This window comes from Gracilinanus agilis, chromosome 2, assembly GCF_016433145.1.
Source record: "Gracilinanus agilis isolate LMUSP501 chromosome 2, AgileGrace, whole genome shotgun sequence".
Taxonomy (NCBI): domain Eukaryota; kingdom Metazoa; phylum Chordata; class Mammalia; order Didelphimorphia; family Didelphidae; genus Gracilinanus; species Gracilinanus agilis.
Genome location: NC_058131.1, coordinates 233,717,480 through 233,735,595, shown reverse-complemented (window position 1 = coordinate 233,735,595; position 18,116 = coordinate 233,717,480). Strand labels below are relative to the sequence as shown.

The window sequence follows — 18,116 nt, the reverse complement described above, 5'->3', positions numbered from 1 at the left end:
TTGTCTCCCTAAAAACGGTTATACTTTAGTGATCAGTATACAGATTTCTAGTTTGTTGTCAAGGACATAACTTGTTCCTTTTATGAATTGTTTACCAGATTTCATCTGTAACTTAGTGCTGATTTTATTATGTCAATATTTTTAGTTCTTGATCAATTCAATCTGATCTGTAATTGCCGTGAACTTGTCCTGTCTGTGTTTTTTCACTGAGAATCTGTAGGTTTTACTCCCTAATTCTTTGATTACCTGGGTTATGAATATATCATTGTACATTTCTCCTCTTTTATATTTTATTTTTCTCTGTTGTTTCTAAACAAAAATTTCCCAAACTATGCAACAAGCATTTTGTCTGACATCCACTTTTTTTTTTAACTTAATTTTCACAATAAGTGTTATTAATAACCATCTTGATTCGGGATTGGAGATTCTTTTTCTACTGTGAGCCCTCTAATCCACAAGGGAAAAAAAAATAAAGGCTAAATAAAAAAACAAAACAATTTGTTGTTGTGTTTTTTGTTTTTAAGAGAGTAAGATAGGGAATGTTAAGTGTACTTTTAAAATTATGTATAAAACTTTTGATTAATAGGGTATTATAAAAAGGTCCTAGAAGAGTCCAGTTCTCCCTTGAACAATCAACAAAGAAATAAAAAGGTGTCAGATGGAATAGCACTCAGGAAGACCACAGTCTCTAGGACAGCAAAGAAGGCAGGCAGAACATGCAAGCCCTCAGAGAGGGGAAGGAAAGGCCATAGCCATCAGCCAGCATGACCTCTTTTAAACAGATTCCGATGTGTGATAGGGGAACAGGATCAACTCTCAGTAGGTTACTGCACAGGGAAGCAAGAAACAAGACCAAACAATGGTTGCCCTCCAGTGCTCCTCTCAGTTCAGCACAAGAACTAGAGAGACTAAAAGGAGGCCTGAGACCAGTTGGGGCCTGTCAGAACTATGACAAGTCACAGAATCAACTTCATATTGAGGACTGTGTAAAGAAAGATAGACTAAACCAATACCTACATTAGGCCAAGAAGCAAAAGAAACCTGTGAGTGTAGCAGAGAATGTGGCCTATTCCTTAACCTACTATCCCAAATGACAGTGGCAGTCAGACTATAGAGGGCATGGTTAGGGCCAAATAGGACCTGCTTATTCGAGATGAATTGACCAATTAGAAGCTAGAGTGTTCTTTATTGCCACCTGCTGCTGAGAAGATGTAAAGAAAATATATTTCTATATACTGTGTTTCAACCACCCCTCATCTCCACCTCCTAGTCCAGCGATTCCCAAAGTGGGTGCCACCGCCCCCTGGTGGGTGCTGCAGTGATCCAGGGAGGCGGTGATGGCCACAGGTGCATTTTTTTCATCTGCCACCCCAACATCCCTTTCCATTTGAGATCACAAGATAAACAACCATTACAAATTAGTATAGTCAAATCAAAACCAATTTCCACATTGACCGTGTCCAAAATTTTTTGTTGCATTGAGTCCTTTACCTCTAAGGAAGTAAATAGCATGTTTCATTAGTCATCTGGAATCCTGGTTATTATCCTGATAAAGTGTTCAGCACAATAGTAATTAATCATATTTATATACCATAATTTGTTCATCTACTCTCCAGTTTATATGTACTCAGATTCCCATTCTTTGCCACCTCAGAAAGTTATATTTTTGTACATCTACAGAGTTTTTGTTTAGGATTCATCCCCATCGTATTCTACTTTTTCTCTAATACTACTCCTTCCCTTTTCCTCCTATTTTTCTGTTGAGTGAAATGGGTTTTTGTACCCAGTGCTGTACTCTGTATTCTTCTGAGCAGTTCACGTAAGATTGAAATTCAGGCGTTCGCTGTTTCCCTCTCCTCCTTGTTTGTATATCAATCTGTGCACCTAGATTATGTGAGATAACTTCCCTAACTTTTTCTCTATCCAGTCTTCCCCTTTACTCCATTGTATATTTCTCTTCTCTTTCCATTCTTAAGATTATCAAGACCTAACAACTATTCCCAGGCCTTGTCAATTGGACTCCCTCTATGACCTAAGTTGATAATAGAGGGGACACATGTATCATCTCCCCATATTTGAATGTAAACAGAAAAAAGAATTTCAAGCACTAAGTAGCCAGAGTCAAGATCACACACAATTTTTAAAACTTTTGCTTCATCTCTTTTTAAGAATTTGGATTGAGTGTCTCAAAACTGTTTTTCTTTGAAGCATTGTTTATATAGATAGTTTTATGATGTGTGGGGGGGTTGTCTTTATTCTGGGGGGGGGGGTGGGGAATGAGATTTGTTCTGCTTAGTTCAAGAAGGCAGAAGTAAGATGAATGAGTGAAGTTTGAGAACTTTAGGCATTTATAAGGGAAATCATCCTAACAATTAGAATAATGTATCCCAAAGTGAAATGGGTTTCTTTTAGCAGTATTTGGTTTGTTCCCTTGGAGATCTATAGGCAGTAACTTCATATCAGGTAGGTTGTAGAGGCAATTCTTATTCAGCTGTGGGTTGAACTTAGGGTAAATAGCACTCTTTTTTGTGCAAATGAGTAGAAAAAATATAATTTGATAGAATTTCCTTTTCTAGGGGTCTTATTAACAGGCTTCTCTTTTGTTTAATGAAATATTTTATGTTTTTGAAATATCTAATCTTAAATCTTTCCATATCAAAAACTTTCTTATATTCCATAGGCTCACAGTTCTCAGTCTCTTTCATAACTGATGTCAGATTAGTTATCTCGAAATATATATTATCATTCTATACTCTTATGTGCCTTGAGCATAGTAAGGACTTAATTTTTTTTTTTTTTAATTGAAGTGGAACCTGAATTATGGTGAATCTAAGGGCTGTTCTGAACATTTTGTAGAATTTAGTCACAATTCAAATATCTGCCTTTGGCTTAAAAGAAGCATTTAATTTCACAGAATCCCCTAATTGAAAGTGATCTGAGATTACCTAGTCCACATCTCTCATTTTATAAAGGAAAAATCAGCCTTGCAGCATTAAATAACTTCTTCAAGATCATAAGAGAATGTGGCCAAGCTGGGAGTTATACTGGAGTTCTCATTCTCTAGTGTGTACTCTTATACAGGATAGCCCTCTGCAGTTCAATTTATCTTTTTTAGAAAGACAAATCCTCCTTTTCTTCCTTACCAAAATCATGTTGACATTGTCTTCAGAATTTCATATTTGTGGAGTTGTATCTCAAGTCACTTTTTTCTATAGCCAGCTTCTTTCTATAGAAACTTAGGCCATGGGATCCTACCTTTTCCGTAAGCTATGTGAACTTTTATCTCCTAAAATCTGGAGTAAATCTTGTACTTGACTTTAGCCTAACACTAGTTGTTAGGCTTCAGACCCAATTATAGTGCTGTGCCTAAGAACATAATTTTGCCTGGGTTGAAGATATTAGAGAAGGAAGATTTACTTTTACTAAGTTTTAATAGGTTGTAGGTAAACAGTTCTTTTCCCAACAGTTGGCAGGTAGCCACCAGAAGAAACAAGATGAATATGGATCATAGGATTGGGGTCATTTAGAAATGAAAGTCCTTTGGAGAATTAATGGGAACCATATCCAGAACTTTGAGGTAGTTATGAGAAGGAAGTATACTTTATATAGGTACTTTAGATTCACATTTAGCTTCATGATCTTTTTGGCAGTGTTTTTTTGGGGGAAGAATTTAGTCACAGATAAGTATAGAATTGTGTATATAATTTACTAATTGTGTATAATATGCAGAAAGTGGTGGTGGGTGTGCTCATGTAGGGCATTTTAGAAGATGTTTTCCCTAAATAGTTATTACTTTAAAGATAATTGAATTGTGGATCCTCTAATCCTCCTACACTACAGCTGTTGTACTCTGCCATAGCAGAGCTTTTTTTTTTTAAAGTTTTCATTTGCATTGAATACACTGCAGTTTGACCTTAAACACATTGCCTATTGGATTATAAGAGGTATCTCACTCTTGTCAGATGTGTTGTATCAGGACTTTTGATGAACAAACTTTACAGAGGTGACTTGGAGATATCCTAAATCTTTCTTTCCCCCATGATTGCCAAAGTAGCTGGAAGGGCCAGCATTTCAGAATGCTAGTACAGTTTCATCTCCAACAACAACCCCTGCCAATTATTAAATTGGTGTTTAAGGATGGCCTGAATTCAATAGGAAGGTGCCTGGGTCCTGCTAAGAAAAAAAAGGGTCTGGAAGAGAGAAGGGGCTGGGATTTAACCTATTCCAAAGGTTTCTGACTCTTGTATTGTAAGATAATTATTGGCTGGCCAAAAAGCTTCATAAGCTGCACTTTGTTGTACTAGACCTACTAGTTTAGACTTGGCAAATAAATGGAACAAATTTTTGTTAAACATCTTTTGTATAGGTACTACGTTCTTGATGCAGTTATTTAATTTGTTGTGCTTTTTTTTGGATACATAGATGAATTTTTAAAAGTTATATGTTCCAAAAGTATATTGCATTTTAAATTTGTAGCACAAGTTAAGAATGCACTATCATTTATGGCAAGTAAGAAACATAACTTCAGTGACCTAACATTGACTTTTTACATTATTCATTTATATCATCAAAATGTTGTATACAAGATTTGACAAAACTAAATTCTGGCCCGTTCAGTGCTGTGGGTCATGTGTCTCCATGCACCACCACCATGACCCCCCCTCCCCCCCTTTTTTTAAAAGGAGTGATATAATCAGGTCACAAATAGCCTGCAAACTTCTTAAAGTGATAGTAAGCAGGATTTGGTTCTAGGTCAAGAAGTCTCATTAACCTTTCATCAAAATCTTTTTGTATCTATTAGTCTGTCTCCATTTGCCAATGAGGTCCATATGTAATTGCTTTATACTATTAGGCAAAAGGGGGAAGTGATCATCTTTTTAGTCTTCCCATTTTGATTCTAATTAACTTTGATCTTAGCTTGCCTCTTGGTACCTCTTTGATTATTGTTATCACTTTCACTTGGGATAATGCACATACTACCCATGCTACTTACTACCTTTTTTTTTTTTTTAAATTTAGAATATTTTCACATGATTCATGTTCTTTCCCTTTCCCCCAAAACCACCACCATTGTAGTCGACATGCAATTCTACTAGGTTTTACATGTATCATTGATCAAGACCCATTTCTATATTATTGATAGTTGCACTAAGGTTATTGTTTAGCGTCTACATCCCCAGTAGTATCCCCATCAACCTATATGTGTTCAAGCAGCTGTTTTTCTTCTGTTTCTACTCCCACAGTTCTTCCTCTGAATGTGGGTAGCGTTCTTTTTCATAGGTCCCTCATAAGTTGTGCTGGATCATTGCGCTACTAGTAGAGAAGTCCATTATGTTCAATTGTACCACAGTGTATCTATTTCTGTGTACAATGTTCTCCCTGGTTTTTCTCCTTTCACTCTGCATAAGTTCCTAGAGGTTGTTCCAGTTCACATGGAATTCCTCCAGTTCATTATTCCTTTGAGCACAATAGTATTCCATCACCAATATATACCACAAATTGTTCAGCCATTCCCCAATTGAAGGGCATACCCTCATTTTCCAGTTTTTTTGCCAACACAAAGAGCACAGCTATAAATATTTTTGTACATGTCTTTTTTCCCTATGATCTCTATATTGCTACTTACATATTAGCTTATGGATGACTGGAGTGTGTGTGTGTGTAGTATGTATTTCTCTTTAATGTATTAATATAAATTTGTAATTTTTAATTATGGGGTGTTTATTTCCAGGGATACAGCAGGACAGGAGCGATTTCATACCATCACCACCTCCTACTACAGAGGAGCTATGGGAATCATGCTAGTGTACGACATCACCAACGGTAAAAGCTTTGAAAACATCAGCAAATGGCTTAGAAATATAGATGAGGTAAGTAAAACAGGAGTATTTGATTCCTTCTTGAATTTATGTTTTTGTTTGGGAAGAATAATTGGACTGCTCTTTTCTAGGCCTTATGTGGTATATTGTCCAGCTATATGAAATTATTCCATCTTTTAAAAGACTTATTAAATCATTGATTGATCACTAAAACATATTTGGACACTTAAGATGAATTTGTCTTGATCCTCATTAAAGGGAGGTTGACTCTTTTAACACATGTTTAATAAACAGCTTTCAAAAACATACAGGAAAAGCTTATTTAATGGCCTTCACACTTAATTTTGCCTACATCAATCCTATTTCTTTCTAAAGTCTCCCAGTATGTTTTGTGAACACTTAAAAACTCAGCCAACAAGTTTATGTTTTCTAGCTTATGAGAGTTTGAACTCTGCCTAATTTTTTAGTTAGCTGGTAAACTGAAGATAAGAGGAAAATGGAAGCCTAGACCTTCAGCACTCCCATTTTTATAGTCATGACAAAGATATAAGAGACAAGTATATGGTTGTGGAACATGGTTCCTTCCCTGTGGTCATGCTTTTAATTTGTATCATAGATAGTTTCTAAAATTTCCTTTAAAAAATAAATGTTTTTCTAGAATACTTATGAGCCCAATTTCAAAAGTCTAACATTCACCTTAAAAACTATTGCCTTTGGTTTAATCTTGCTAATTGAAATGAACAAGTCATACCAAAGCTTTAAGAACAGACTTAGCAATGAATTTTGTGTATTATATGAAGATCAGTGGAGCTGTATTTCAAAAAGGCTCAACATCAGAAGGTTAGACCTTTATGTGGTGATTAGGTAAAGAATCTCAACAGTTTCTTCCTAGAGACCACCTAATGAGTAAGAGTGAAGAAGGCTCTTGAGTCCTTAAGTGATGGGAAGAATGTATATACCAGTGAAATAATGGATTTCTCAAGTATAAGCATATGCGTATACCCTTAAAATATTATATCTTGCTCATTAATCTTATAATTATACACATAAAACTGAATTTGAAGACTGAAACTAATCAGATGGATTTTTTAAAGATGCCAATTGGCAAATAAACTATCACTAAGAAATTTCTATTGGAACTAGTAGTCTGTGGTTACTTTGACACTATTTTTCTTATGTATAATCTGGTTGTTCATTTAACTGTTTTTTCCATCCAAGCTCTACCTTCTTGTCCTTTCACTTTCTCCTAAATACTGTGTCACTAACATACTCTTAAGTTTACATATGCCTATATCCAGAGGTAATTATCCTTTGGGGAATATTCTAAGAAGCAAATTAATGATTACTTAACTGTAGTGGGATATCAGAATCTTAAGGGCTACCTGAGAATCACAGTTTCCATGCCTGTTTGTATAATTAACTTGAAGTCACTTTTAGGATGATATTTAAAATCTGGGCTGTTTGAGGTACTAGACATCTCCCTGGAGTGGTAGGACGCGAGGAAAAAAGAAATATGGGAGTTTAGGGCATGTTAAAAGGGTATACACATACTGTTACTATTAAGACTTTGTGCCCTAAACTTTAGGGGAAAATTTGTGTCACTGAAAACCTGGCCCATGGTATTTACTTTCATTGAGAAGAGAAGGAGGGATCTGAATATTGGATTATGATACTTAGGATTCCTATGTTGTAAACAATTTAAAATCAAGCTAAGAAAACTTAAGGTTTGGGAAAAGTAGATACAAATAGATCACAGATATGGAAAATAAATATGATTGGCAGATTATATCTTTTACTTGTACCAGTAGACAGGATTCATGTCCCAAGGACAGGTTAGGACATATGCAGAGGCTAAATAACTACCATAATGGCCACTTGGAGAATGCCTTAATCAGTGAGATAAAAGGAAGCTCTGTGTTATTCAGTAGACACATTACAAAGCACTACTGTCTTGATGGGGAATTTAAACAAGAATCATAATTTATTTCCTTGCAGTATCACAGTGCATTTTATCTAGCTGAATACCTTGTGAACAGTATCAACTAGAACTTGTATTACCGAGTTGTATCCTCCTGTACAAAGAAAATACAGTAATGGCTATGGCTTTCTGATAGAACCTAAATAACGCTGGACTATCAATGTTATAAAGCAAAATATGAAATAAATACAATATTTCCAAACGTGGCAGGGTAATCATCTACTTCATTTGTCTTAAATAATTTCCCCCTAAAAAATGACTCTAGTAGTTTAGTTAATTGTCACACACCCCCCAAAAAAATTCATTTTTTTTTGCAACTTTCTCACCACTCGAATTTACCTTGTTTCATTTAAATGTCTTTAGTTACACACAACAGATCCATGTATGTGCTTTACAATGGTACCTGTGCCAAGAGGAGATAATGTGCTAAGTGAAGTACTGAAGTAGCCAATATGGTTGTCGAGAAACTTGTCAGTATTCCCTAACCAGCTCATCTTGGTGTTCTCTATGGTGTCACATCTAACTGTGTTAGTTCACTTCCAGGTTAGCTGTAGCATGTTTGGAGTAGATTGGCATGTTCCATTTAATGCAGTTAAATAGGAATAAAACTTGAGTTTGGACTACCCAGATTCTATAAGTAGAGAGAAGGCATTTTTCCTTAATATAAATGTGGCTTGACATCATAATTTTGTTAAGTAAAGGATACTTGTACTTGCCTGTGACAAGAGCATCTCCCCACCCCCACCTTTGTTCCTTTCACATTCTGCTTCTTTAACTGATATTTGGTCATAATGTAACACATCTCTGCTGGGAACATCTTTAAGCAGTGCCTGAAGCACTTAGATTCTGAGTCTTCTAGGGACAGGCATAATACAGTTAGTTATGAAAGTGTAAAATGTTCCACAAACACCAATTTAAAGTGCTGGCATTTATTACTTGTATCACTGTGGACAAGTCACTTAAATTCTGAGCATCATTTATTTAAATGGGAACAGTGTTTTCATTATCTACCTCATGGGAAATTATTGTGAGAAAAACATTATGTAAAAATACTTTTTAAAAGAAGTGTGCTATATACATAAAGGAGATTTGCAGTTTCATATGCAATTATACTTTTGTGTTATACTTATATATGGAAATGCTCTTTTTTGGCGTTATATGCTGAATAAGAAAATTAAATTCCCTAAATATGAATTTTGAATGTTTGGGGTTTAGGGTTTGGGGTTTGTTTCTAACCAGAACACTAGATTTAGAGTCAGGACTTGGTTTCAAGTCCTAGCTTTACCGACTTTCTATCTCTGTTGACAAGCAAGTCAGTAATTTAAATCACTCTGGGTCTCAGTTTTCTCAGCTGAAAAATTAAAAGGTTAAGGCTAGATGATCTTCAGTAAGCCAACTAAATTCAGCCCTAGTTTTTGCATATTTCCCATATGTCGGTAGCAGTATCTAGAAAGTAATAGAGGTTCATGTTTATAGTATCATAGATCTAGAGCTGAAAGGGCTAAAAAATAGGTTTACATATGAAAGGTCTTCTAGTCCAACACTCTCATTTTACAGATGGGAAAACTAAGGCCTAGGGCAGTGATGGGCAAATTACAGCCCCCTGAAATGTTCTATCCTGCAGGAGGACATTATTCCTAATCTGACAAATATAATGAGTAGGATACAATACAATGAAACTTTGAAAGAGTTGCCTTAGAAACAGACTGACAGATGAGCATTTCCTTTCCTTTGGCCCCCTCTTTAAAAAGTTTGCCCATCACTGGTCTAGGGAGTTTAAGGGACTTGACCAAGGGTATCTAGATAATAAATGACAGCCACAATTTAAAGTGACGTCTTTTGACTCCAAATTCAGCACTTTCCACTGTATCATGATTTATATCTAATACTTTTTAACAAGGTACTTTGCATATATTATCTCATTTTATCCTTTCAACCACCTTACGAGATAAGTAACAGACATTTCCTCCATAAATAGAGAAAAAAAGGCTTTATAGACAGAAAAGAGGAGTGGAGCCTGTGGTTAAACCTAGGTTTTTTGATACCAAGTCCAATGTTTTTTTCCACTATTTTCATCAGTCAATAAACATCCATTAAGTGCTGCTTGTTAGGGATATCCTTGTGGTTTTTTGTTTGTTTCTTTTAGGTTAACAGGAATTTATGTCAATTTAAATCACAGCCTTATAGCTTATAATATTTAAGTACAACTCTTCAAAGATTCTCTCTTCTAATTCAAAGAAGATGACATGAACTCACCTAGCAATGTGTGACCTCAGATAACTTTTTTTTTTTTAAACCCTTGTACTTCGGTGTATTGTCTCATAGGTGGAAGATTGGTAAGGGCGGGCAATGGGGGTCAAGTGACTTGCCCAGGGTCACACAGCTGGGAAGTGGCTGAGGCCGGGTTTGAACCTAGGACCTCCTGTCTCTAGGCCTGACTCTCACTCCACTGAGCTACCCAGCTGCCCCCTCAGATAACTTTTATCTGTCATTTAACTTCTGAGGATTTCTTTATCTGTCTAGTAGGTGGACATTGTAGTATTCACATGCCTATTTCAGGTTTGTTGTGAGACTCAAATGAGTTAATTGGTATACAAATAAACTATGAGCATATTAATGAACATGTTAAACTGAAGCCATTATAATTATTTTGGAAATAATTAATGCTTGTGCCAGAACTTAGAAAATGTATTTTTAAAAAAGTAAAATTGTGTTCTGTTGTAGCATGCCAATGAAGATGTGGAAAGGATGCTGCTAGGAAACAAGTGTGACATGGAAGATAAGAGAGTTGTACCTAAAGGAAAAGGAGAACAGGTAAGAAATCCTGAATGAAATTTATATGATCTCATTTTTCTTTCAAGGTTTTGGGGGGGAAAACTGTTTGGTAAATAGCAATGGTGGATTTGTGTAATGCAGATGTAGCTAAATGAAACATGTTTGTCCCGCTAACTGAGTGTATTCCACATCTTGTCTGGCCAAAGGACAGAACTGAGGTAGATTGCCTCCTTTTGTTATCTGTCATCACCATATGTTAGTATCATGGAGCCATGAAGGGCCAGCATTAGCTCAGTTTTCTTGTAATAGGTATTGGTTAGTCTTCAAGTAGAACTCATTCCTGAGCCTGTTGGTCTATGTGTTAATTTGTTTTAAATCTATGTTTACAAGTGATATCTAGTTGATTGTAGAAAAGGATTTCTTCTTCTCTTTTTCTCTAGTTAGCCTGATGGATTCATAAATAACTGTTACACTAGTACAGGATATTAAAGGACACTGGCATATAGAAACTACATGCATAAATGACATTTAATTATGTACAAGATAGAGTAATATAGAAAAATAATAATTTTAGGATACTAAGAATAGGATATGCACCAGAGAATGTGGAAAGCAGTTGTTGATGTAGGTAGATTCAGGAGAAAGAACAAAAACCATCAGTCACTCAGATCAAAGACTCACCGATCATTGCTGAGCTAGTCATGGTTTTCTGTACCTGGCCCAAGTACTTGCCTTAACTCTGAATTCTTGTGCTTCTCCAGTATATTTTCCAGACTTTTAGGAATGAAATATCATTCCCCCATTATCTTGTATGGAGAAGGTGCTATTGGCCCAATCAGAAAATGTGCTTCCAGTTGTTAATTACAGTAGTGGTAATAGATAGTAGATGATGCTAAGCCATTCATGTATACACATGATCTTTTTGTGACCATAGATGCATTTAAAACCATTCATCCCCCTAAATACTTTGGGGTTTGTGCTATGAGGCAGCAATTATTAATGCAAAGCTAACTGGGTCATAAGACAAATAACTTTGCCCTGCTTTGGGTAACATAAGTTAAACTAAAAAAAGTAGAAAATCTGTAAACTTAATTCAAGATAACCATTCCTCATATAATGTCTAACTACATAGAGAGGAAAATTGTGGGCCAATATATAAGTCATTACATAAAATAGGCATTTAATCTTTATTTCTTGAATGGTGTAGTTGATGCTCATTAAAATTTGGTTTCAAACTCTTATTCCACTTTAAAGGGCATAATCTAGTTTGGATCTGTATTGTTAGTGATGCCAAATATCATAACTATAATTGTGAGATTCATAGGTTGTAGAAGGGTCAGAAATAATAACTACACTCACTGAAACCAATGATTTGAGAAACTTGGGCAGTCAATAAGCATTTATTAAGCCCCACTATGTATCAAACACTTGTGCAAATGAGTAATTTAGTAGGCATCTTAATTTTCTTCACATAATTCTATCTAACCACCATGGCTTATAGATTACTAGGCGTATAGAACAGTAAAACCAAATAGAGTGTGTGTGTCACTATGGTCCTTTCTTAACTTCATCTCTGTAGAGCCGAAATATTAAGTATAGTTATATCCTTCTGTCTTTAGCCTTATTATGTTATTCTAAAACAGCAATTTCCTCTTAGGCCAACACTAAATAGTATCATCTTTGTAAAATTGTTCATTGTAGACCTATCAGTGGACAGTTTGTGCTAGATTGTTCTATAATGGTCATTTTGCTTATTTCTATTTTAGATTGCAAGGGAGCATGGTATTAGGTTTTTTGAGACTAGTGCAAAAGCAAATATAAACATTGAGAAGGCATTCCTCACATTAGCAGAAGACATACTTCGAAAGGTAAGTTTTGTTTTAATTTCAAGTAAATAATACCTGAAATGACTCATTTGAATGTTTGGCCCCTTCAAAAATATTATTATTAAAAAATAACTCAGTAAACTAATTTTCATAAGGTTTACCTTTACTTTATTGAGACTGATCCAAATATGAATTGAAAATATTTTTTTGGGTGATTTATATATATATAAAATGTCACTTTTTTTTTCCTAGGGTTATGGAATGGGTGGGTTTCTTAAAATGAATTTTAGAGCTCGAAGTGACCTTAATTCAACTTCATATCTTATAAAAATGCTGAGGCCCAAAGAGTGACTTGTTGCCCTCTCTAATCATGGGAATCTTCCAAGTTTCTGGGCCCTTTTCTCTCTTTTCCATTCTCTTCTCTTCATGTTACTCCCATGGGTTCATTTATTTCTATACATGTGAATCTTGCTGCTTCAGCTATACTCACATTCAGAGGAAGACAGGAAGGAGCTGGCCTTTCAGGGTAGGGTGTGTGATACGTCTAGGTACCACTGTCCATTCTCCACACTCCGGCCAATCTTCCTTAAGTATAAATCTCTAACTTTGCCCCTCCCCTGCTCAGTAATCTTCAGCAAATGTCTCTCTTTTTAAAGATAAAATACAGGTGCCTCACATTGGTATTTAAAGCCCTTTACAGTCTGACCTCAACCCTCTAGGCTTATATTTTTAAAATCATCCCTTCCAAACAATCTGTTCCTAGATCCTAAACTCACCTTGCTGTTTTCAGAATTTGGCATTCCATGCCTTTGCATAAGCTTGTGCTTCAGATGCTCTCCTCACCTCCACCTTTCAGAATCTCTTGGCTTACTTAAAGCTTGACCTTGGTGGCTACAAGCTCCTGAAAGAAGCCTTTCATGAATTCTGCTCTCCCTCCCCCGCGCCCCCCCCCCCATCCTTTCTTCCCCTTATTAGTCTTTTTTCCCCCTTCTTTAGTTCACATGTATGTACTTATCTGTGTGCAGGATGTAGATCTCCTCTCCCCAGGAGAATGTAAATCCCTCAAGGGCAGAATCTTTTGTCTGTTAACTAATGAAAATTTAAAAAGTCAAATAAAATTCACCATATGTTTGAGAATTTTCTATATGGTTGACATCACTTTCTTTGTAGCAGCAGCTACCTAGGGTCCTGTTATTGTCTGATTACTGTCAGGCATTTGACAGACCTCCCTGCTTCATCCTGGGATCTTAGAGGAGTGGGGCACCTAGAATGGTTGCAGTGAAACCAGGGTAAATGTTTGATTAAATAAATACCTTTGTCATGATTCATGTCAGTTTCCTTTTAAAATACAAATTCTCAGAAGCTCTGGAATAGAAAGCAAGTAAAATAACAAGCAGGCCATGAAGATGTAGAATTTCTGATTTTAAAATACCCAGGCATAGGAACAGCTGATTTTTTTTTTTTTTCCAGCAATAGTTTCTCTTTGGTCATCGGGGAAGATATTATTTCAAGTAGGGAGTAAAGATTAATTCTCGCTACTTTAGCCTTTTAAGATTTTTCCAGTTTAATTGGGTTCCATATAATTGATTTATAGTCTTTTTGAATGTAACCAATTTAACTTGTTTTGAGGTATTTGGAGCTGTCAGGTAATTGGATGATCATGGCCACTACACTGATGATTCCTGGCTGTTAAGGAGCTTATAATTGAAGAAATAGCATGCAGCCCTGGAATATACTATGTAGATCTAGAAAAGAATATGCAGGCAATGAAAATATTGATCAATACAAAAATCATAGTTCTTTAGTTTTCCTTACAACAATCCTTGGAACTTTTTTAGGCAAGAAGATAACAATAGGTGTTCAGTGGACATGGCTGGAAGATGCCATTTCTTTGTCCACTAATCATCAGTTCAGGCATGCTTCATAGAGGGAAAGAGATTTCAAAGGGTTCTGGTAGAAGTGGCTAGGTGTATAATACAGACTTTAGTCTTCAGACCTTTCTTCAGATTAAGTGTCTGCGTTGGCCTAATTCATTGATTTTCCCCACTAGGTCTGCACTTCCTATCAATCACATCTGTTTAAATTATGGTGTCATCTTATTGAGAAAATTTACATTTTCAGAAAAACTTCTGTTGATGTTAACTTTGCTTCTGTTGGCATTTTGTCATCAGTTAATTTCTTGCATATGTTTGTTGCAGACCCCTGTAAAAGAGCCCAACAGTGAAAATGTAGATATCAGCAGCGGAGGAGGAGTAACAGGCTGGAAGAGCAAATGTTGCTGAGCGTTCTCCTGTTCCATCAATTGCCATCCACCAACCGTTTTTCTCTTCTTGCTGCAAAATAAACCACTCTGTCCGTTTTTAACCTAAACAAACATTTTTTTCCACATCTTAACAACTCTCTGCCCTCTCTGTTCTTCCATCTTATGACTGCTTGCTGACTATATAATTTTCTCCAAACAAAAGTGTATAGAAGAATCATGTCCGTGACTTCATTTTTAAATGTACTTGCTCAGCTCACCACTATGTTTTGGTTGTATTATAGTCCAGTTCTTATCAACATTAAAACCTATAGCAATCATTTTGATTCTATTCTGCAAATTGTATAAGAATAAAAGTTAGAATTAACAATTTTATTTTGTACAACAGTGGAATTTCTGTTATGGATAATGTGCTTGAGTCCCTATAATTTGTAGACATGCATTAGCAAAAGAAATGGAAAAAAAACAAAAACAGGAAAACACTCTCATTTCCGCCTTGAGCGTTTAAACGGGGTTAATTTTGTCCTGTGCCTTATGTGGAAAGAAACATTTTTTTTTTGTTAACTTTTTTCTTTTGTTCTGGTGGACGCATGTGCAGGAGACATATCCAAATGTAACCATTTTCAAATATGAATTTTTTGTGGTTTGCTTGGCTGTGATTGTCATTATAGTAAATTGAGGACAACAGGTAATGCAGAAACGGTAACTTTCATTTGCTGAGTCTCCTTGTAAAGTGGCCTTGCAATTCAAAACTGCTCCTGATATCTTTAACTTCTCCTTGGCCACTTAACCCACCCCACCTCACCTCATTGCCTACATAGTGCTTTATTTGCTTTTTATTTTTCCCTTCACAGTATAAAATGTTTTGTTTTGTTTTTTAAATTAAAAAAAAGGAGAGGGGGGCAAACCAATGTTTGCTAAGTTTAACACAAAGCACTGATTTAACTTGCAATGTAAACTCTCAAATATACCTACTAACTACTTCCCACTAGCAAATGTCAGTTCACTGGTGTCTTTCCCTTATCTGATCTCTCCCAGCTCTCTCCTTATTTCCTCTCCTTACCCTACTACCCTTCCTTTTCCTAACTTCTTCCTCTCCTTGTTCTCCTCCTATGTATCCGTTGAGAACGGAAGAGTTATTTGCATGCACTAGTGTTTCAATGGAGGGTGATGTGGTTTGTCTTTCTAATTATGTGTATAGAGTATTCAGTTTCCCCAAATGTATCAGTTAGCCTAAATTTACACGGTCTCCATTTTGGCAACTCCTCTAGCAGGTTGGTAGCCCAGAAAAAGGTTTGTGAGCTTTTTTTTTTTTTTTTTTTTTAAATAGGGCAAGGGTCAAATTGAGCACCACAAATTGCCAGTTGTATTAAGCTTTGGCTTCCCCAAAACATTTTTTTTTCCAGTGTTAAGATTGTTTACCTTAAGATTCAGAAACTCAACTGTAATAAGTTTTATGTCTTTTAACTTAAAGACCTTTTGGAAAGTTAAATTAACATGAATTGGAAAACTGACAGCAAAAAGTACTTCATGTAAATATAAAGTCATTAGCCATCTTTAGCCCTGCTCCTATTTTTTCTTATGTTTCCAGTTGTTTTGCTGCTTTGCTTATTAGAATAGCACAAGTTAAGTTCCTTCTGCTGCTGGCATCCTAAGATGATACCTTTGTTGAAATTATTGAATAGCATGATTCATTTCTAGCAGAGGCTGAGTTTAGGACAGCAGCTCCCATTGAAATGAGTCTTGCCTTTTCGTGAACAGCATGTTAATGCCCTCTTGGCTCATGCAAACAAGGGAAGATTTCTGCCATGAAAATCCATGGATTTTCCAAGTAGCACCCTAAAGTGTACCTTTCTGAGCCTCATAGGTGGGTGTTTTTCTGTCTCTTTTTTTCCTCATTTAAATCATTCTTTCTACTAAAAGCAGCCTTGCCAAATATTCTTTAATTTTTTTTATTATAATACTGAAAGGGCAGTATAAAGCCTTCTCCAAGTTCTAGGTTTGACCTGCTGTCAGCATAGTAATTTCATTTGAATTTTTTGTTTCCCTTTTCTCTGGAATGTAAAGTTGTTTTATTGTTTTGATTTGTGGAGGGTGGGGGTAGGGCAGGGAGGTTGCTTTTTTTTTTTTGCCATCTTCACTTGGTTAAACCTACTTAATTGGGTGACTTAAGGTGAGAAATAAAACACTGGGATTTTGGGTGATAGACTGACAGTTTCATTGTTTGCATAATAATTATAATCGGCATTGTAAATAGGCAGGATGTGGCTACCTTTTGTTAAATCTGCACTTTCTAAATATCGAAAAAGGGAAAATGGAGTATAAATCAATTTTTGTATAATCTTTGTTTAAAACATGAGCTTTTATTTGCTTAATATTAGAGGGCTTGGCCCCTTTTCTGTAAGTCTATTGGGCTCCTGTGTAGATGCTGTTTTCATCAAACACCGACCCATTTGTCCATCCTCTGGTACAGCACTAGTTACAGATTCGGTTTCATATTCTACTTAACAATTTAAATAAACTGAAATATTTCTAGATGGTCTACTTCTGTTCATATAAAAACAAAAATTTGATTTTGAACTCTGGTTTGGCCTTCATTTATTTATGGAGAACATGGTATAGATTCCCTTAAGTTAAAAGCCTTCATTTCGAAACTAATGAACAAAAATTACCTTGGCTGAAACAAATTGAATGAAACAAGGTGATTTCCTGTTGGTTCCTTAAAAAGACAACTAGAACTAGAAGCTTCTAAGCTATTGAATGATGTGTCCAGCCTCATATGTCCAACCTTCATAGCATCTCAGAAAGAACCTCAGATCTAGTTTAGTCTGTTTCTGTGGCCATCCAAAGAAGTGGTCATCCTGAAGACCATTCTTTGTTCATTCCACTAAAATGTGCCCCAAAGTGAGCGCCATACTCTAGGTGTAGTTTGACCAGTGTCTGGAGGTTATATCACTTCCTTTGGTTTGGATAGTATTCTAGTGCCTAGTTGACCTGTCACTGTTGACTCAAGCATAGAGTCCACTAAAAACTTCAACCCTTTCCTGTGAAAAACATTGCCTTTCTGCTCTTATACTCACATGACTGGTTTGGGTTTTGTTTTTTAAACAAAAATAGATGATGTTTATCCCTGTTAGATTTGGTGGCATATTCTGGCTTATTGAGGTCATTGTGGAACTATTTGTCCATTTTAGCCATCCTTTCTAAATTTGAGTCTTACAGGACTTTTTATTATTTATGTTGAATACTATGGGGCAGAAGTTCTTAGGGCCTGTGACCAGAGGCTTTCCTCTAGAATGACATCATTCTTTAGTTTCATTCACTTCATCAGTTATATAGTTAACCCTTCCACATCTCAACTTTCCCCATCACAGGCTGGCATAAGAAATTAAATGGGAATTTTGACGGAGTTTTTTTCGGAGGTTGCAGACAACACAGAAAAAGTTTAGAAGCTCAGA

General features: G+C 35.9%; 1 protein-coding gene across 1 annotated transcript in view; it reads left to right on the top strand.

Annotated features, from left to right (window-relative positions):
- Window positions 1–17,193, top strand: part of RAB10 (RAB10, member RAS oncogene family) — an 87,104-nt gene extending 69,911 nt beyond the window's left edge. The window contains exons 3-6 of the mRNA XM_044663753.1: window positions 5,732–5,870; window positions 10,522–10,611; window positions 12,339–12,440; window positions 14,597–17,193. Coding sequence (XP_044519688.1) covers window positions 5,732–5,870; window positions 10,522–10,611; window positions 12,339–12,440; window positions 14,597–14,680 — 415 coding nt within the window. The 3' untranslated portion in view covers window positions 14,681–17,193. The remainder of the gene's footprint in view (window positions 1–5,731; window positions 5,871–10,521; window positions 10,612–12,338; window positions 12,441–14,596) is intronic.
- Window positions 17,194–18,116: the final 923 nt, after the last annotated feature.